At 41.6% G+C, this 21767-nt stretch overlaps 1 protein-coding gene across 5 annotated transcripts in view; it reads right to left on the bottom strand.

The window, feature by feature from the left end:
- Positions 1-7051: 7051 nt before the first annotated feature.
- LOC149149211 (valine--tRNA ligase, mitochondrial 1-like) overlaps positions 7052-21767 on the bottom strand; it is a 277751-nt gene continuing 263035 nt past the window's right edge. For all 5 annotated transcript variants that reach the window (XM_089439538.1, XM_089439541.1, XM_089439537.1 and 2 more), the window contains 2 exons: positions 7671-7816; positions 7052-7591 (listed from right to left, as the gene is read on the bottom strand). In XM_089439538.1, the coding sequence (XP_089295664.1) occupies positions 7423-7591; positions 7671-7816 (315 nt within the window). In that variant the 3' untranslated portion in view covers positions 7052-7422. The remainder of the gene's footprint in view (positions 7592-7670; positions 7817-21767) is intronic.

The raw sequence follows: 21767 nt of genomic DNA, 5'->3' as shown, positions 1-21767 counted from the left end.
GGCTTTAAAAAACAGGGTTTTTAAATCCAAGGTAAAAATTAGCTGTACAAGATGAAATCTTTTGAAGAAACACTTTGAGAGTCATCCCTCTGGCCTGCTGGGCATTTATTGACTTTTAAAGACCTGACCTTAAAGACAAATTGGACCCAAACCCTAGACCTAGGACTTTTGACCTCAAGACAAGACAAGCAACCTTAAAAGAGTTTATTGACTGAAACAACTTGATCCAGCAGTGCCAAGAGGGGAATAAAGACACCAGCTCCTCCATCAGGGTTGTGGCATGCCTAATGGAATGCAAATGAGATGACACTGATGAGACACCTACTTATGCAAATGCAAAGAACTTTGATCGCTGATGGAGGGCTTCTAGACCGACTCTAACAGGAACGACTGTGGTTGGATCTAATGCGGGAGGAGATCAAGAGGAGCACTAGAGATGGTTCTTCATCTAAGCATGATGATGAACAAAATCTAGCCTTAGCCAGTAAGGCAAGGAAAGGGAAAGGGAAGACTTCCCATTCCAAATCGAGTTCTTCCCATGGCGGGAAGAAGATTGAAAAATCTAAAGTGAGATGTTTTAATTGTCATGAGGTGGGCCATTATGCAACTAATTGTCCATTGAAGAAATCCAAGAAGGGATCCTCCAAAAGATCGGAAGGTGAGGCACTGGCCTCTCAGTTCGAATTGGATTTTATCTTCATCGCATGTATGGTTTCATCGATGGTGGGTTGTGTTTGGTACCTGGACAGTGTAGCCTCATTCCACATGACCGGCGATAAGAGTTTATTTAGTACCTTGGAGGAGAAAGACCTCAAGATGCGCATAGAGATGGGCGATGATGGAAAGTATCATGTTTCAAGTGAAGGTATGGTTGTGTTTTAGAGGAAGCATGGAGCTCCTCTCACCCTAACTGATGTAAAGTATGTGCCTAGACTGAAGAAAAACTTGGTATCAGTCGCGATGTTGGAAGACATAAGTTATGATGTAGTCTTCAGTAAAGGAAAGGCGTTCCTAAGACACATAGCCACGAGTCAGACCAAGAGGATTGGGATTCGAGTGAAGAATCTCTACAAGCTGGAGGTAGATGATTGTACTGCATTAAGTTCAAAAGCAGAATTGGTGCAAAGCCAAGATATTGGCGAGTTATGGCATAGAAGGTTGGGCCACTTGCATCATGGGGCCTTGAAGATAATGCAACAGATTTCTACTAGACTTCCCAAAGGTAAACTTGAGCAAGTGGACACATGCAAAGGTTGTACCTTGGGTAAGTATGAAAAATCTTCCTTTCATGATCGAGACAGTCGAGCTAAAGCAATCTTGGAGCGAGTTCATACAGATGTGTGTGGACCATTCTCGACAGCTTCCATTGCTAAACAAAGGTATTATGTGATTTTCATTGATGATTTTTCTTGTAGATGCTGGATCTATTTCATGCAGAAGAAGGATCAAACCTTCTCAAAGTTTTGTGAGTTCAAAGCTTTGGTTGAGAAAGAATCAGGAAAGAAGATCAGGGCCTTAAGAAGCGACAATGGTGGAGAGTATGTCTCTCAAGAGTTTAAGGACTTCTGTGTAGCGGAAGGAATTAAACAGGAGTTGACGGCACCTCATAACCCACAACAGAATGGGGTGGCCGAGAGGAAGAACAGAACGATTGTGGGGGCAGCTCGGGCGATGCTGCATGACCAAGGCCTACCACTTCATTTGTGGGCTGAGGCATGCAACACAGCGGTCTATTTGCATAATAGAAGCCCGCATCGCATACTTGGGATGAAGACACCAGAGGAAGCTTTCTCCGGGAAGAGACTAGATGTGAGTCACTTTAGGATCTTTGGCTCATCAGTTTATTGCCATGTGACCAAGGATGCCCGGAAGAAACTTGAGTCGACAGCTGAGTTGGGGATACTTGTGGGGTACACTGATACACCCCACAACTATCGGGTGTATTTGCCTACTAGTCAGAGGACAGTGGTTCGCAAAGATCTTAAGTTTGATGAGCAGAAGGCCATGCGAGTTTCCCTTGAGAGGGAGCTCCAACTACAGGCTGTGGAGGAACTTTTTGTTCCTAAGGAGGAGGAGCCTTAGACTAATGCGGAGCAGCCGCATGTAGAGGTTTCGAGAGTGGAGACATCCACTCAAGCAGAGTCTTCCAGAGATGGGCGGAAGCGCACGAGAGAAGCTGACAGAATGTTGTCGGATGCAAGAGAGAATGTGGGAGAACCATTTTCTCAGCGCAGACAGAGGATATCACCTGATAGGTACACTGGATACATAGCCCTTGTTGGGGAATGTGTTGAGACCGAGCCATCTTCCTTTGAGGAAGCAGTGCAACAACCGATTTGGGTTGATGGTGGAGGAATATGACTCCATAGTTCGGAACAGTGTTTGGGATGTTGTTCCAAGACTAAAGAACAAGTCAGTTGTGAGTTCCCATTGGCTTTACAAGGTAAAGCAAGCCGCTCATGGTAGTGTGGAGAAACATAAGGCAAGGTTTGTTACCCGTGGTTTCTCACAGGTCGAGGGGATCAACTATGATGAGACTTTTGCTCCTGTAGCAAGGTACTCATCTATCAGATCGATGTTGGCACTATCAGCACAGATGGGTTGGAAGATCCATCAGATGGATGTGAAGATTGCATTCTTCAATGGCAAGATTGAGAAAGAGGTGTACATAGAGCAGCCGGAAGGTTTTGATACCTTCGATTGTGAGTCGCATGTGTGCTGACTCAAGAGAGCTTTGTACGGGCTGAAGCAAGCACCTCGTGCTTGGTACACCAGGATCGACAACTACTTCACTGGGTTGGGCTTCACAAAGAGTGAAGCGGATGCAAACTTGTACCACATCATGGTGGAAGGTAAGAAGTTGATCATTGTTCTTTATGTTGATGATCTGATATTGACAGGTGATGATCAGTTGATCATGTCTTGCAAGGAGGACCTTGTAAGTGAGTTGGAGATGAAAGGCATGGGTCTCATGCACTACTTTCTAAGCATGGAAGTGTGGCAGAAGGATGGGGAGTTGTTTGTGTCTCAAGGCAAGTATGCCAATGAGATACTCAGGAGATTCCACATGGAGAAGTGCAAGCCCATGCAGAGTCCTCTAGCAGGTAACTGGAGGAAGGAGGATGCTACTTCAGGAGAAGTAGTAGAAGCTACTATGTATCGGCAGCTTGTGGGTTCACTGATGTACTTAGTGAACACATGACCAAATTTGTGCTATGCGGTGAACCAGCTGAGTCAAGCTATGGTTCAGCCTACCAAGCTGTTTTGGAAGGCAACGAAGCATGTTTTGAGATACCTCAGAGGCACATCTCAATATGGATTATGGTACAGACGGTCAGAGGGAGTGAAGCTACCGGGCTTCACAGATGCGAATTGGGCAAGGAGTCCATCAGATTGGAAGAGCACATCAGGAGGAATTTTCAACCTTGGTTCAGCTGTAATTTCTTGGTACAGTAGGAAACAGAGGTCAGTTACACTCAGCTCAGCAGAGGCTGAATACATGGTTGTAAGTCAGGCAACATGTGAGGCCATTTGGATGCGGAAAATTCTAGTTGGTTTGTTTGATCAGAGGATGGATCCAGCTGTGATCTATTGTGATAATCAGAGTTGTATCAAACTCTTTGAGAATCCAGTATTTCATCACAGGTCCAAGCATATCGACATTCGGTATCATCATCTCAGAGATTGTGTGGCGAGAAGGATCATGTTGTTGCAGTATATTTCAACCGAGACACAAGATGTTGACATTTTGACTAAGGCATTGTCAAAGTGTAAATTCAAGTTCCATAGAGACAGGATCAGGGTGGCAGATAATACCTTTCTTGTTAAGAGGGAGTATTGAAAATAACAACAAATAATGCTAAAATTAACATTGTTATAAATAGCATTTCAGGATATATTCCAATTTTAATTTGTCCTTGAATTAAAATTCGAATTTAGTCTCACTAGCTGTTTGAAAAAAATAATTAATTAATTCATCCCGAGTTAATTAGTTGGAGAAAATCAAACATGAAGTCTTTGTGAAGTCATGCAACAGTGATCCCTTTGATTGAGGAAGTTATCCCTTAATTAAGGAGATAAAGATGAGTTGTATTTGAGTTGTAATTAGTTAACTCAGTTAACTGAGTTAAGTCCAATTAGATTAGTTCCAAACAGTTTGTGGAACTGATTGTGAGTTCAGTCAGTTAATGCATGCATGCATGAAACTAGTGTACTCCAGATAACTTAATATTCTCTCATAAATTACTCATGCATGTCAATTCAAACAAAGACCCAGTTGAGATTAAAGGCAGGGACAGTGTATTATCAGTTGCAAGAATTCTCCTATAAGAAAATCTTTTGCATGCAAAAGGAATTCATTCCTTGAGGATTGCGCAGTTTTACAGTGTGTTGGAGTAGTGTGTGAGACCAGTGTCACACAAGGTTACAACAGAAGCACCCAGGAAAACAGCGCAAGGAAATAAGAGGCTTGGAGGACAGAGGGAAAGGCATATGTGTTGTCTAGTTTGTCTATGAGCAATGAGAGGGATTGTACTGAGAGCTGGATAGCTATGAGAGCTAAAGCTTTGTGTAATCCTGAGATATTTCTACTTGTATGATAATACAGATAGTGAGGTTTTTTGCTGAGACTTTCCCCAGAGTATTCTTCTGTGTTTCATGTGTGATTGATTCCTGTTATATGTGTTATGTTTGATCTTGTTCAAAATCAATTAAGCTTCCACAAGTTTGATAGTAGAAGTAGATCAAGTATTTTGCTTTAGTTACATTGCATTATCAGGTGATCTACAGTGAGAATTTCTACATGGATTTCCATTATTTATCAGTTTTTTTTTTATATTTTCAGCACATTAATTTTTATTGATTACAACAAGCAGCAAAGACTCCACCGGAAATTCTATGGGCCATATCTATTATGTGCAATAGAAAAACAAATGGCATAAACATTTGACGACTTGAACAAATTAAAATTTCATGACATCTTCCATGTCTCTTACTCAAAGAAGGTTTATGAAACCATACTAACACACAGAGAGATTCCATACCAGAGGAGGAAGGAATGCTAATAATGGACTCTAAAGATATGTTGAAGGAACAGGTGTGAAACCTTAACAAATGGAAAATTGCAGTATAAGATAAAGTGGAAGGGTCTAGATGAGGAGGAAGCAATGTGAGAGTCCATATAAATTTTGGCAAAGCCCTCGAATTTGGGCAAAGGATTTTATCATGGAGCTAGAGATGCTATATATCTAATATCTTTTTATGTATTAAAGTTTATATAAATCAAAGGTTCTCCTTACAAGTTCATGATTTTGCAATAACGTTGTATTTGTTAGAAATACCCTTTTAAGTATAAGAAGGTTCTAATGACGTATTTAATAACTTAAATCTTTAATTAAGACTTTATTAGTTATTTTTCCCTCCATTGATATAAATAAGGGTTTTTGCCTCTTACATATTTTTATCATGTTTTCAAATACAAATCAACCAGTGCCTAATGTTATTTCAGAAATCATCTTCCATTACTTAGATTCGCAGGAACAATCCACCCCTGAATGTGCAAGTGCCTGATTCCATAAATATGCAAGTGTCTGATTTTTTTATTTTTATTTTTTTTTGCTTATTTGTTGTTACAATTGTTCATTTTCTATTTATATTACCATAAAGACCACATTTGATTACATAGCTGCTATACAACTGATCCAAAAGGTTACCCTCACTTACATCCGTATAACCCATTCATTACTAAAGTGCATAACCATTGTGAAGTTCATTGAGACAAGCATTGCACTTGTTCTGGTGTTTACAAGACTACTTGTTCCGTTGTAGTGTACGAATGTGCAAGTCAGACCAATCAATCTGGTATACAAAAACATCACAGCTGGGCAAGACTCGGGCTGCTTTTCCAGATACAGTGAGAGGCGCCAATGGCGAGTGAAAGGCCGTACTGGTCATAGCAAAATGGTCGGAATGCGTTTAATGTAGCGGAGCCACTAAAAGCCACTTGCATAATATAGGTTTTTGCGGGGAACGTTATCCCAAAATAAGGAAAAAATAAGATTCAATCTGTATATTTCGTTCAGATATAAATATTGATCCATTGCTGTATGGGCAGGCCATCATTTCCTGCTATGTAAATGAAATCTGGTAGCTCCAGGCCGCCTAAGGGTTTAGGGTTTGTCATCTTCATTGTAAATACTATCTGATTAACATGGTATGGTATTTTTGTTGTTATAGAGCTTTGTCCAAATTTTACAATCAGGGTATATAATGGCAGAGGAGGTTTACGTAAATGCAAAGACATCTGTATGGTGGGATATTGAGAATTGTCATGTCCCAAAGGGGCTGGATGCTCATGTAATTGCCCAGAACATCAGATCTGCTCTTTCAAAGCTGGAGTACAGAGGCCCTGTTTCTATTACTGCATACGGAGACAACAAGCTCTTATCTCCCATTGTGCAGGAAGCCCTCTCCAGCACCGGAATAGCCCTCCATCATGTACCCTCAGGTGTTAAGGATGCAAATGATAAAAAAAAATCTACTTGACATGTTGTTCTGGGAAGTGGACAATCCTGCACCAGCAAACTATATGCTTGTCTCTGGAGACCGTGATTTTTCTAATGCACTTCATCAGCTCCGACTTAGGAGGTACAATGTACTGTTGGCACGTACTGCCCAACATGTATCTGCTCCTCTTATTGGAGCAGCGAAGAGTATTTGGCTTTGGGCCAATTTAGCAAGGGTTGAGCCGGCCCTTCAAAATTCTCTGCAGGACTCTGAACAAACAGAGAAAAAGGGTAATTCTAATGTTTCAAATGATGTTCCGAAAACAGATGTTCCAAAAACAGAGCCCTTGGAGAAAATTCTCAGAATTAAATTACATAGTACGCGTCTCACTGAATTTAAATGTTGCACAGTAGACTATCTGTCTACAATATCGGAAAGCTATCACGGAAATATGCTGATGCCTTGGCAGTAGACTTACTTTAAGCACGCCAGCATATAAACCCAATACAATCATATAAAACTGTTATGAAACTAGAGAAACCATTACAACATGTGAAATTTCATTTTTTTGCGAAAATTTGTTTACATAATGCAACATATAGTTTTTTATATTTGCTTCAAAAAATTCTCTATTTTTAGAAAAATGTTATATTTGCATCAAAAATTTCTCTACTTTTAGAAAAATGTGATTTAGGAGCTAGAGTGACCAAGGATCATTCGCCTTACGACAAATATTGAGAATTGTCGGTAAGGCCGATATAGATTTCATTTAAATTTCTACTTGAGGACGGTGCTTGAAAGCAGAAATAATAAATATATTGAGTGCCATACCAAGAATGGAATTTAATGGGCACAAATTATGATCTATCAATACTTGAAAATCAATAGTGACAAGATACTGCAATTCAACTCATTGTTTTAGCTGCTATCTGCCAAAAGGTTTTCAAAATTCTCATTTGCCTCTTCGACGATGCTCAATTCAGCCATAAGTTTATTCAACTTAGAAAGATTTTCTTCTTGTATATTGGCCGGTACTTTGTCTCTATATCCGGGAATGTTCATTTTCTTTGTCACTGCTTCCTGTTGCCTGGTTCCACAAAAAACTCCATCAGATGAAGACAGACAGCAAAGACTTACTATGTAAAATTATAAAAATCATAGCCTACCGGATAAGTTCTTCTTTCTTTTTTTCCAGTTTTGAAAGTTCAAGCTGTGCATCTACAATGCCTCGGAGTAATAAGTATACAGATAGATGCTCATTCACAATATTTACTGCACAGCCAACAGGAGGCACATCACTCTCCCGGAGTACCTACAAAAATATAGATTTCAAATGCATAAATAAGTTGCTCATAGACAGCAGTGTAACATTATGTGGCAATAAAAAACCATGGAATACCCTATTTAGTCAGATTCCCTTTATTTGTCAGATAGACCTAATTGGTCTGAGGAGACAGTAAAGATTGGCATCTTCAATAATTGAAAAACAAAATTTTAAAATTCATAGAAGCCCTAAATAAAAGTTGAAGTGCAACAAAAATTCCTAGATCCACAACTCTGCCACCTCATCAATAGCCTCTTAATTTATTTGATAGATCCTCTCGACGCCTTACACATTAAGTGGAACGAAGAAAGGTAGTGATGGTCGTGAGGCAAGGGGGTGAATATGTCTTATCTAGATGTACTATCTATTATGATATTAGAGGGAGTCTCCAGTGCCTCTGCAGGGGCAGATCTTTATCGACATTCTTCAAATGCCTTAATCAACAGTGACTTGCCTTGTATATTAGAGAGGCATTTCCTCTCAGATGGCCTCTACTTCACAGCAGCTCTGCTACAGGAGTTTTCTAATTTGAAGCATGGGCCAAAGACGGAAATCCTAAGATGAATACCTTCACTGCCTCAACAATAGCATCTTCTTTTATTTGGTAGATCCTCTCAAACCCTTTGTAGATGTCCTGACTATTATGATATTAGAGGACGCTATCATTGCATCCTTCAGGGCCTCAAGCAGATCTTTATCAACAGTGACTTGCTTGTACATGGAGACATTTTCTCTCAGATTCCATCTACTCAACAGCTCTTCTGCAACAGATAACCAGATTGCCACTTCCTTTCATCTGGTCCTTGACAGTAAGGGAGTAAAGTGCACCACATATACTCGGACAGCACTAGAACCATCCAGCATTGCTCCTAAGCCCACACCACCCAAGCTCCAAAGCATGCCAGCACTGGATGGTTGGACGACTATATCTTCATCCTCCACTCCAACCACCACCAGGAGCGTATTGATGTCAAACTAGATCTCTCCCCAAGGCCATATTAATCCAGGCCTCTCCCAAGGATACCATTCATCAAGTACATTGCATTGACCTCTCCACACTTGTTTCAGATGATAAGCATTGCTAAATCCCCCTTCCCCTTGTGACAGCATCATCTCAGCTTAGGCCATGTTTCTTTATTTGATCCCTTCACTTTCTAGCTATGCTACACCAAGTTTCCGGTACATCAGTGTGGGTAAGTGGGGATGTGTACCCAGTATGTCTACCCACCACAACCACCTCAAAACAAAGAGTCAGGGGACAGCAAGGGATAATAACCATTTTTAATGTGTATAATAACCATTTATAAACATTTATAATACATACATGACTAATGCTACATATCAATGATAGTGTTGAGAAATGGCAACAAGGAATTCCAGTTTTAATTTTTCATTGAATTAAATTGTAAATTAAATTCGAATTCTATTCTCATAGCAACTTAAAATAGTTAAATTAAGTTTATTAAACTTATTTAACTTAGGAAATTCGAGTTGGAACTCTTTTGGAAGTCATGTATATGTTCTCCCTACTTTGTAGGAGTCCAGTGTGAGTTAATAGTGAGTTAAAAGTCAGTTGTGACACTAATGAACTCCACCAGTGCTACTCTAGTTAACTGAATATTTACTCATCAGAAACTCATATATGTCGATTCTGAGAAAGACCCGGTTGAGACTAGAGTGCAGCGACAGTGTACTATTTGTTTTAGATTTTTCTGAGTCGCACTGATAGTGCATGCAATCAGGCACTGATCCCTTAAGGGATTGTGCAGTTTTTAAAGGCTTTATTTCCCTTTAAATATAAGCTATTCTCCATAGGAATTACACATTGGAATAGAGACTTGGAGAGCTTGTTAAGAAGCGAAGCTTTGTCCTTGTGCTTGCTTATGACTTGGAGATTGAATTTGCTGAGTGTTCAGATTGTTCTAGAGAAAACAAGCATTGTAATTTCATCTTGATTTTTCGGATTAATACAAAACAGATAGTGGGGTTTTGAGCTGTGCTTTTCCCTAGATATTTATTGCGTTATGTGTCTTTGATTCTCTTCCTCTATTGATTATTGTTTGCTTGATGTTTATGGGCTCTCGCTGTAAAGAGTAGAAGTAGATTCTTGTCTCTTGCTTTAGCAAATTGCATTAGCTTGTGAATCTACAGGATTTTCTACATGGTATCGGAGCAAGATTGTTTTTTGGGCCGAGAGTTTGCAGAGCATATCTGAGAATTTCTGTGCAAAATTTTCAAAAACAAATTACAGATCTGGATTCCTTGGGAAAAGATACCCAAATTCAAAAAAAAATTGGCCGAATCAGAGTTCGGATGAGGGAGATATCGCTGATTTAAAATCAGCTCTCTAGAGGAGATTTCGAAGTTTTGAGTTTCTGGGTTACAGGTGAAAGTCGAATTTGCATACATACTTTAGGATCGGCAGATGGCATTCCATGGGTTGAGGCTTGAGTATGCCTTGGAAGGCAGCTCAAATTTCATAGCCTGGAGGGACAGGATGGAGGCTGTGCTAGAGGACAATGGCTTGAAGGAATTTGTTGAACAAGCAATTCCTAAGCCAGCAACTATTGATACACAAAACTTGGCTGAGTGGAAGAAGTGTGTGGTGAAGGCAAGGCGAATAATCCTTGAGGGAGTTCGAGATCATATTGTCTCGAGTCTCCATGGAAAGGAAACCCCGCATGCTATGTGGAAAACATTGACGGACTTGTATCAGAATAGCAGTGATCAAAGGAAGTTGGCACTAAAGGATAAACTTCATAAAATCAAGATGGAGAAAAGTGAGACGATTCTAAAATACTTGACCAAGTTCACTCAATGTCGGGATGAACTTGGAAGTGTTGGAATCACGGTTGCTGAGGAGGATATGGTAAGTCTTGCTCTTCTCGGACTCCCAAAGAGTTGGCATAATTATTAGGACTCTGTCAATGATCGGGAGAAGCTGTCAGATTGGGAATGACTATGGTTGGATTTGATGCAGAATGAGATCAGGAGGAACACCAGGGATGGCTTTTCATCAAACACTGGTGATGAAGAGAATTGTGCCTTAGCGATTAAGGCGAGGAAGGGGAAAGGTAAAATTTCCCATTCCAAATTAGATTCTTGTCATGGAGGTAAGAAGGACATGACGAAAGTTCATTGTCACAAGATGGGTCACTTTGCTACAAATTGTCCATTGAAGAAGTCCAAGGAGAAGTCCTCAAGAGGAGCAACGGGTGAGGCTTTGGCCTCCCAATTCGAATTGGACTTTTCCCTCATTGCATGCATGGTGTCTTCAGTGATGGGAAGTCTCTGGTACTTAGATAGTGGAGCTTCTTTCTACATGACTAATGACAGAGTTATTTAGTGAATTGGAGGAAAAAGATCTCAAGATGCATATCGAGATGGGTGATGACGGTAAGTATAGTGTTACTGGTGTGGGCACTATTACTTTTTAGAGGGAGCATGCAGCTCCACTCACCTTGAAGAATGTTATGCATGTACCCAGACTGACGAAGAACTTGGTATCCATTGCCATGCTTGAGGATAGAGGCTATGATGTAATCTTTTCGAAAGGAAAGGCGTTCCTTTGACACATAGCCACGGGTCAAGTAAAGAAGATAGGGATTCGAGTTCAGAATCTCTATAAGATAAAGGTAGAGGATTGTGTTTCTTTGAGTTAAAAGGCAAAAAAAATGTTGAGCCGAGACGTCAACGATTTTTGGCACAGGCGATTGGGCCACTTGCATCATGGGGCTTTGAAGATATTGCAGCAAATCTCTATCGGACTTCCCAAAGGTATGCTTGAGCAAGTTGATGCATGCAAGGGTTTTACTTTGGGAAAATACACCAAGTCTTCCTTTGGAGACAGAGACAGTTGAGCAGAGTCTATTCTGAAGAGAGTCCATTCAGATGTGTGTGGACCATTCTCAACAGCATCCATGGCCAAACATAGGTATTATGTTATATTTGTTGATGACTATTCTTGTAAATGTTGGGTACTTTTTATGCAGAAAGATGATCAAATTTTCACAAAGTTTTGTGAGTTCAAAGCATTGGTAGAGAAAGAGTCTGGCAAGAAGGTTAAAGGTCTACGGAGTGATAAGAGTGGTGAGTATGTCTCCAATGAGTTTAAGAACTTTTGTGCAGCGGAAGGAATTAAACGAGAGTTGACGGCACCCCATAACCCTCAACAGAATGGGGTTGCCAGGAAGAAGAACATGAGAATAGTAGGGGCAGCAAGGGCGATGTTGCATGATTAGGGCCTACCACTACACTTGTGGGCTAAGGCATGCAACACAGCGATTTATGTTCAGAACCGTAGCCCACATCGAATACTTGAGATGAAGACACCAGAGGAGGCTTATTCCGGTAAGAGGCAAGATGTTGGTCACTTCAGGATTTTTGGGCCATCAGTTTATTGCCATGTGACCAAAAATGCACGGAAGAAGCTTGGGCCAACAACAGAGTTGGGGATCTTTGTGGGCTACACTGATACACGCCACAACTATCAGGTGTACATGCCGACCAGTCAGATGACAGTGGTTCACAGGGATATTAGGTTCGATGAAGAGAAGGCCATGCGAGTATCCCAGCTACATGCAGATAAGAAGCTTTTAGCTCCCAAGGTTGAGGGGCCTTAGATTGATTTGGAGCAGCGACATGCAGAGGTTCAAAGAGTGGAGACATCCACTCAGGTAGAGTCTCCCAGAGAGGGAAGAAAGCACACTAGAGAGGCTGACATATTGTTGGATGATGCAAAGGAGAATGTTGGAGCACCATCTTCTCAGCACAAACAAAGGAGGTCACCAAACAGGTACATTGGATACATGGCACTTATGGGTGCATGTGTTGTGACAGAGCCATCTTCCTTTCAGGAAGTAGTGCAACAACCGGTTTGGGTTGATGCGATGGTGGAGGAGTATGACTCCATAGTTCGAAACAGTGTTGGGATGTGGTCCCGAGACCGGAGGACAAGTCAGTTGTGAGCTCTTGTTGGCTTTACAAGGTAAAGCAAGCTGCAGATGGTAGTGTAGAGAAGCATAAGGCCAGATTTGTGGCCCGTGGATTTTCACAGGTAGAGGGGATTGACTATGATGATACCTTTGCTCTCTTTGCAAGGTACTCGTCAATCCGATCTATTTTGGCACTATCAGCACAAATGGGTTGGAAGATCCATCAGATGGATGTGAAGACGGCCTTCCTCAATGGCATGATTGAGATGGAGGTGTACATAGAGCAACCTAAAGGTTTTGAAACCTTGGACCGTGAGTCGCATGTGTGTCGACTCAAGAGAGCGTTGTATGGGTTGAAGCAAGCACCCCGTGCTTGGTACACCAGCATAAATATTGCAGCAAATCTCTACCGGACTTCCCAAAGGTATGCTTGAGCAAGTTGATGCATGCAAGGGTTGTACTTTGGGAAAATAAACCAAGTCTTCCTTTGGAGACGGAGACAGTCAAGCAGAGTCTATTCTAGAGAGAGTCCATTCAGATGTGTACGAACCATTCTCGACAGCATCCACGGCCAAACACAGGTATTATGTTATATTTGTTGATGATTATTCTTGTAAATGTTGGGTATTTTTTATGCAGAAAAAGGATCAAACTTTCACAAAGTTTTGTGAGTTCAAAGCATTGGTAGAGAAAGAGTCTGGCAAGAAGGTTAAAGCTCTACGGAGTGATAACAGTGGTGAGTATGTCTCCAATGAGTTTAAGAACTTCTGTGCAGCAGAAGGGATTAAACGAGAGTTGACAACACCCCATAACCCTCAACAGAATGGGGTTTCCAAGAGGAAGAACAAGAGCATAGTAGGGGCAGAAAGGGCGATGTTGCATGATCAGGGCCTACCACTACACTTGTGGGCTAAGGCATGCAACACAGCGGTTTATGTTCAGAACCGTAGCCCACATCGGATACTTGAGATGGAGACACCAAAGGAAGCTTATTCCAGTCAAAGGCCAGATGTTGGTCACTTCAAGATTTTTGGGCCATCGGTTTATTGCCATGTGACCAAAGATGCATGGAAGAAGCTTGAGCCAACAACAGAGTTGGGGATCTTTGTGGGGTACATTGATACACCCCACAACTATCAGGTGTACATGCCGACCAGTTGGATGACAGTGGTTTGCAGGGATATCAAGTTCGATGAGGAGAAGACCATGCAAGTATCCCTTGAGAAGGAGCTTGAGCTACATGCGGATGAGGAGCTTTTAGCTCCTAAGGTTGAGGGGCCTCAGATTGATGTGGAGCAGCCACATGCAGAGGTTCAGAGAGTGGAGACATCCACTCAGGCAGAGTCTTCCAGAGAGGGAAGAAAGCGCACTAGAGGCTGCCATATTGTTGGATGATGCACAGGAGAATGTTGGAGCACCCTCTTCTCAGCACAAACAGACGAGGTCACCAGAGAGGTACATTGGATACATGGCACTTATGGGTGCATGTGTTGTGACAGAGCCATCTTCCTTTCAAGAAGCACTGCAGCAACCGGTTTGGGTTGATGCGGTGGTGGAGGAGTATGACTCCATAGTTCAAAACAGTGTTTGGGATGTGATCCCAAGACCGGAGGACAAGTTAGTTGTGAGCTCCCGTTGGCTTTACAAGGTAAAAAAAGTTGTAGATGGTAGTGTGGAGAAACATAAGGCCAGATTTGTGGCTCGTGGCTTTTTACAGGTAGAGGGGATTGACTATGATGATACCTTTGCTCCCGTTGCAATGTACTCGTCAATCAGATCTATTTTGGCACTATCAGCACAAATGGGTTGGAAGATCCATCAGATGGATGTGAAGACTACCTTGCTCAATGGCATGATTGAGGAAGAGGTGTACATAGAGCAGCCTGAAGGTTTTGAAACCTTGGACCATGAGTCGCATGTGTGTCGACTCAAGAGAGCGTTGTATGCATTGAAGCAAGCATCCCGTGCTTGGTGCATTAGGATAGATAGCTCTTTCACTGGGTTAGGCTTCACGAAGAGTGAAGCAGATGCGAACCGGTATCACAGTGGTGGAAGGTAAGTTGTTGATCATTGTATTTAATGTAGATGATCTCATACTGACAAGTGATGAGAAGCTCATCAAATCTTGCAAGGAGGACCTTACAAGAGAGTTTGAGATGAAGGACATGGGGCTCATGCATTACTTTCTTGGCATGGAGGTATGGCAGGGAGATGGGGAGTTGTTTGTATCTCAGGCAAGTATGCCAACGAGATACTCAGGAGATTCTACATGGAGAGCAGTAAACCCATGGAGACTCCTCTAGCTGGTAATTCGAGGAAGGAGGATGCTACTTCAGGTGAAGTAGTGGAAGCTATTGTTTAAAGGGAGCTTGTGGGTTCACTCATGTACTTGGTGATCACACGACCAGATATGTGCTATGCAATTAACCAGCTTAGTCAAGAGATGGTTAGGCCTACTAAGCTGTATTGGAAGGTGGCAATGCATGTATTGAGATACCTCACAGGCACTACTTAGTTTGAGTTATGGTACAAATAGACAGAGGGAGTGAAGCTTCAAGGCTTCACCGATGCAGATTTGGCAGGGAGTCCATCCGACAGGAAGAGCACATCAGGAGAGATCTTTAGTATGGGTTAGCAACAGTTTCTTGGTACATGAGTAAACAGAGATCAGTTGCACTCAGTTCGGCAGAGGCAGAGTACATGGCTGCAACTCAGGCAGCATGTGAGGCTATCTGGATGAGGAAGATCCCGGTCAGTTTGTTTGGTCAGTAGATGGATCTGACAGTGATTTATTGTGATAATCATAGTTGTATCAAACTCTCTGCAAATCCAGTCTTTCATGGTCGGTCCAAGCATATTGATATCCGGTATCATCATCTCAGAGATTGTGTATTGAGGCAGATCATGTTGTTAGATTACATTCCCACGGGAAAGCAAGATGTTGACATCTTGACAAAGGCATTGTCAAGATATAAATTCAAGTTTCACAGAGACAGGATCGAGGTAGTTGATAATTCCTTTCTTGTTGAGAAATGGCAACAAGAAATTCCAGTTTAATTTGTCCTTGAATTAAACTGTGAATCAAATTCGAATTCTATTCTCATAGCAACTTAAAAGAGTTAAATTAAGTTTATCAAACTTACTTAACTTATGAAATTCAAGTTGGAAGTCTTTTGGAAGTCATGTGTATGTTCTCCCTACTTTGTAAGAGTCCAGTGTGAGTTAATAGTGAGTTAACAGTCAGTGGTGACACTAATGAAATCCATTAGTGCTACTCTACTTAACTGAATATTTACTCATCAGAAACTCATGCATGTCGATTATGAGAAAGACCCAATTGAGACTAGAGTGCAGGGACAATGTACTATTTGTTTTAGATTTTTCTGAGTTGCACTGATAGTGCATGCAATTAGGAAATGGTCCTTAAGGGATTGCGCATTTTTTAGAGGCTTTATTACCCTTTAAATACAAGCTATTCTCCATAGGAATTACACATTGGAATAGAGACTTGGAGAGCTTGTGAAGAGGCTAAGCTTTGCCCTTGTGCTTGCTTATGAGTTGGAGATTGAATTTGTTGAGCGTTGGGATTGTTCTAGAAAGAACAAGCATTGTAATTTCATCTTGATTTTCCGGATTAATACAAAACAAATAATTGGGTTTTAAGTTGTGGCTTTCCCCAGATATTTATTGTGTTATGTGCCTTTGATTCTCTTCCCCTATTGATTATTGTTTGCTCGATGTTTATGGGCTTCCGTTGTAAAGAGTAGAAGTAGATTCTTGTCTCTTGCTTTAGCAAATTGCATTAGCTTGTGAATCTACAGGATTTTCTACATATAGTTCACAGTCGAATGAAATGAAAACACGCTACAAATCCATTGTGGTTATGAGTTTTCACTACCAAAATGACTTCCCAGCAACAAATTGGCAGCCCAACACTAGTAAATAATCATTGTAATTTTGTAGTCTGTTTATTGGAGATTTATAGTGTAGGAGGGTTGGTGAAATCAAGTGGAACGGGATGACCTATATATCTTCATGGTTGTTGAAGACCATTGGCAAGAAGCGATCCATCCAAGGTGAATCTTTGCCTATGGAACATGTTGTAACATGCATTTTTTGTTACCTTTAATATTCATGTTTCATTCAAGAATCACTTAAAAATATCTTTAAAAAAAAAAAATAAGGCAAGAGGGAAATGTAATAAATTACATATCGAAATCAAAACACAAAAGAAACAAGTATAAAAAAATTTGCTCGTGCGATTAAGTTAAATCGCAATATAAATAATTATATGAAGCCATAATCAATATATATATATACGTGTGATGATTGCGATTAGATCGCAATCGCGAAACGCAGCGGGCATTTGTATGAAGTTACCACGGAAATCACCGATTGCCGATTGCGATAAATAGTTAATAAAGCGTTGAACAGGCTGGACCCAAAACAAGCATATATATGTGTGTGTGTGTGTGTGTGTTTTATAAGCCCCAGTGGATCCGCGATCATCGCATAACGTTTATATATGTATATGATTTACGCCGATTGCGATATGCGATGGCCGGACCCAATAGTTTATATATGATGTGCTTTATAAAACCAGCGGGTCTGCAATATTGCAAGGTTTGAGTTCAAGCACCAATTGAAAGCGCTAATTGCGATTGCGATGGGTTGCGGACCCGATAGTTTATATGCTATGTTTTATAACTCCGGTGCATCCGTCTTGTCGCAGTTTATTAAGGATTGGGTTGATATAACAATGGAAAGCGCCGATTGCAATTTGCGATGGGAAGTCAACGGAGCGCTGAACAGGCAAATCCGATAGATTTATTAAATAGAGTTAATTCCTTTCAGTTCCGCTTTGCGTATTTTGCGTCGATTTCACTGTGTAAACGGAAAAATTAATGTTAAAACCGAATTTGAAGAGGAAGGCAATTGGGTGTATTTTCTGGTGTTTTGGCCAATCAAAACACATCCGATACATACGTAAGCCCATATTTACGCACGGCTAACACAGTTTATCACAACTAAATGGATTAATCATTATTTAAGCATATACAGAAGAACTCAGTGGCCGATTAACAGAGCAAGCCAACAGTTATCCTCATCTTCTAGTTCAGTTATTTCTCGTTATTTGATGTTCTTGGAGGTGTCTTTTACCCTCTGTAAAATTCTGTAATAGTTTTTACTTCATATAGTTAGAGAAGCAGTTAAATAATTTGGGCAGTTTCAAAAATCAACAACTGTTCCACAATGTATAAAAAGATGAAAATTTACAAAGGAGAGGTTGGGGGGAATTTTGGAGAACCCGGAGACAAGGCCACTGTATTCATGATATAATTGTTGATTAATGAAGAATCAAAAGTTTCCATGCATTTGTTAGGTATGATTTTGTGACTTCTCTGTTATGTGCCATCTTATCTTTTCTTCCTTCAAGTATGGTAATGAAGTTGCAGGTCTTTATTTGCTTAGGTAAATAAAGTTAAAATTCCTTAAAAGAGCGCTCCTGTACTTGAAATTTTCACCTTGCTTTCTAAGTTACAAATAGTAGTTTCTGTGCAAGGCAACATATTATCTTTAACTTCCCCAAGAGTCATAGATAGTAGGTTCTGTGTTAAACAGAATATTGTCCATGATTTAGTTCTTAGCTTCATAATTCTTCTAAGTTACAGATAGTAGTTTCTGCGTAAGGCAGCATACTATTTTTAACTTCTTCAAGCTTTCTTCATTTATCATTCATATTCAGCTATCAAATGGCATTCTGATATTTCCTTGTCACCTAAGTATTGAGAGTAAAAAACCAAGTCTCCAGGTCCTTCATTTGAGAACACAACATATATCTAAGTAACAGTAAATAATATTTATTAATGTCTTAAGCACAATTTCTCTACAGTCAAGAAATTGGTTTCTTAAGGTACAATGGAACATATGTCTAAATAATGAGTATGTTCTCCAAAATCCTCACAAGGGTAAAGATCAAAACATTGATCTTTCACATGGCCAACCCGATTACAATGTTGGCATCTAACAATCTGAAGATATTGTGTTGATTTGGGGTAGCATCAGATGTGCTCTAGCCACAAAATTTGGTGTAAAGGTTGGGGCTCATGAGATCTCCAATACCCAAAAAGGGTTTGGGCAGATTCTAAACAGATCAGGAAATATTAAAATAATTAATATTTTTAATGGAGTCCCTAAGTCTAAACTTAGGGAAAATAAAATATAAATGTGTATTAATATGAATCTGTGTTAGAATAGTCCAAAAGACATGGATCAAGCAAGATCTAATCTTAGCCGTTGATTAGGGACTTCATCTCTGTCGTTGAGATGTCAACAGGAAAAGTATAAGAGGAGGCTTGAGGGTCACTTAGAGAGCACAACAGACGATCAGTCATTCTATTCTCTAGAGCGGGGTTTGCTAAAAGAGATAGAATCAGTGATCAAGAGGCATTGCGTACAGAGAAACAGGGAAGGCAGAGATTGTGCCGAGAGAGCAGCGCAGCAGCCAAGGAGAGTGATGCAAAGCCAGCAAGGGCTCACGCAGGGCCACGCAGAGGCAACCAAGTGTTACGCAGAGCACCAGTGAGGCCAGCGTGTCTGACGCAGAGGCCCAGAGAGCTGACGCAGGGCCTCCTAGGGATGACGCAAGCGAAGAAAGGCTGACGCAAGGCCAGCATGAGACAGAGAGGGGCTGACATAGTCCAGATTGGGCAAATGCTGGGGTTGCAGAGCAGTTTTGTGTTGAGGAGCTGCCGAAAGGATTTTCCGAGGTTTCAGCCAGGAGATTTCTCTCAAACTGTGAGGTATAGCTGCTAAGGAAATTCTCTATTGGGTAGGCCAGTTTCGGCACCCAGATTGTACTTTTATATTGCTTAACAAGAAAACCCTCAGATAGTTGCACCGGTTTTCCTACATTGGGTTTTTCCAGGGACATTGGTCCAAAAATAATGGTGTCATATGGTGTGTTTGTTCTTTTTTCTTTTAGTTGTTGATCTGTAATATGTTGAGCATGCACTAGTGTTTATTTTCAGTATTTATTTTGTAAATAACTTGTTAAAGAAAAATAACAAGTAGGTAGGAATAAATCAAAAGAAGTGCATGAACGATTTCTAAACTAAGTAAACTTATAAACTTCAACATGGTATTAGAGGGTGATTGCAGATCACAAGAGGACTAAAAGACGTCACCCAAGCGGAGCAATAGAAGCAGAAAACAGTTGTCCCAAGGTGACAGAAGCTGTTTCTAGCAGTGCAGAAGCCAAGAAGTGTGACGCAGAGCCAGCCAGAGCCACATAGAAGAAGCCGGGAGCTGCACAGAGCGTTAGAGAGGCCATCATTGCTGATGCAGAGGGCTAGAAGGCTGACGCATACCCATTTGGGGTGATGCAGAGCCAGCGTGAGGCAGAGAGGACTGACGCAGTTCACAAAGAGGCAGCTGCTGGAGTCTAGAAGGCTGTAGAAATATTGTAGAGTGGAGTTGGTGAGGTACTGTAGTCAGAACAGTACCCGACAGACCAAGGCCAGAGGAGTTGTTACCAAGGGTTTCTAGCCGAGGAACCTGGATCAGCAATGTAGTTGCACAAGATGATCAGAGTAGGGGGCATCTCGACAAGCGGCAGAAGGATTTCCAAGAGGGAAATCAAGACTCAGAGGGAGTCCAGAAGAGAACTTCCAGACGGGAAGTAGAGACTCAAAGGAGTCGAACAGTGAACTTCCAGGAGGGAAGTAGAGGAGCGTCATGGCACTACACGGGATAAGAGACCAGGATAGACTAGACGGAGCATCAAACTTCGCAGTCTAGAAGACTAGAATCTTATCAGTGCTTGATAGAAATCGTGTCAAGAACTTCGCCTTGAAGGTTATAGCTATCCTAGTTGACCCCAATGATAATGACAAGTACGAAGAGATGATGGCGAGGGCCAAGTGCATTATCCTTGACGAGGTCAAGGATCATGTGGTACCACATATAGCCGAGAAGGAAATGGCAGTTAAGATGTGGGAGGCTCCCAAGAACCTGTACTAGCATACTTCTGTGCAGAGAAGAATGTTGCTCGAGAACCAGATGAGGTCGTATCAGATGAAGAAGGGTCAATCGATTGACACCTTCTCGGAGGACTGAATGAGTTCCGAGACCAGTTGACTGCTATAGGAGCGACACTGGATTAGGAGCTTATGGTGAGGATAGCCCTAAATACTGTCTCAGAAGATTGGGAAGTGTTTGTCCAGAGTATCCTGGGCAAAGGGACTCTCCTACCTTGGGACAAGATGTGGACAGCTCTTCGCCAGGAAGAGATCGGACGGCAGCTGAAGACAGGTAGCAGCAACAAAGGGATCAAGGTCAAGCAGGAGGAGGAGGATGCGGCCCTAGCATCTGAGGGAAAGCAGGAGAAGCGGAAGAAGAAAGATCTCTCCAAGATCAAGTGCTTCCACTGTGGGGAGATGGGTCATTATGCGACCCAGTGCCCAAGGAAGAAGAGTAAGGGAGAGTCTTCCGAGACTAAGGCAGCGCCAGCACGGGCAGAGAAGGAAGTTTTGACAAATGATGATTGTGCCATGAGTGCACACGCGCCACTTGAGCGGAAGTGGGGAGACATTGAGCTGTAGTCAGATGGACTACAAGCGATGAGGGGCAGGATCCTCGAGGTACCCAGCCTCTTGGATTAAACCTTGCTACGGGAGCCCAGACGAGGAGTAGCAGGACTGGCTGAGTGGGTAGAGACGGATGCAGATGGAGCGGCAGAGAGAGCTACAATGCAGGAGTCCCAAGACAACACAGAGCTAGCAGGCTGCAGCAGTGTGAGAGGCACAGGAGTGTTGCACCAGTGTAGGAAGGCACAAAAAGGTGTGCAATGGTGCAAGATGCAAGGAGGTGTTGCAGCAGGGCAAAGGTCAGAGAGAGGGGGCACTTGTCAACGGCAAAGGGAGCTTTAGCATCAGTGGGTGTTTCTAGCCCAACAGGGAGGTCAGTTGGGAGATCATTTACTTACTTCTCAGTAACTGAGTTGC

This window comes from Pinus tabuliformis, chromosome 9, assembly GCF_031772625.1.
Source record: "Pinus tabuliformis cultivar Carrire ecotype Pingquan chromosome 9, CPIR1, whole genome shotgun sequence".
NCBI lineage: Eukaryota > Viridiplantae > Streptophyta > Pinopsida > Pinales > Pinaceae > Pinus > Pinus tabuliformis.
This window is presented reverse-complemented; position numbering and strand designations above follow the sequence as displayed.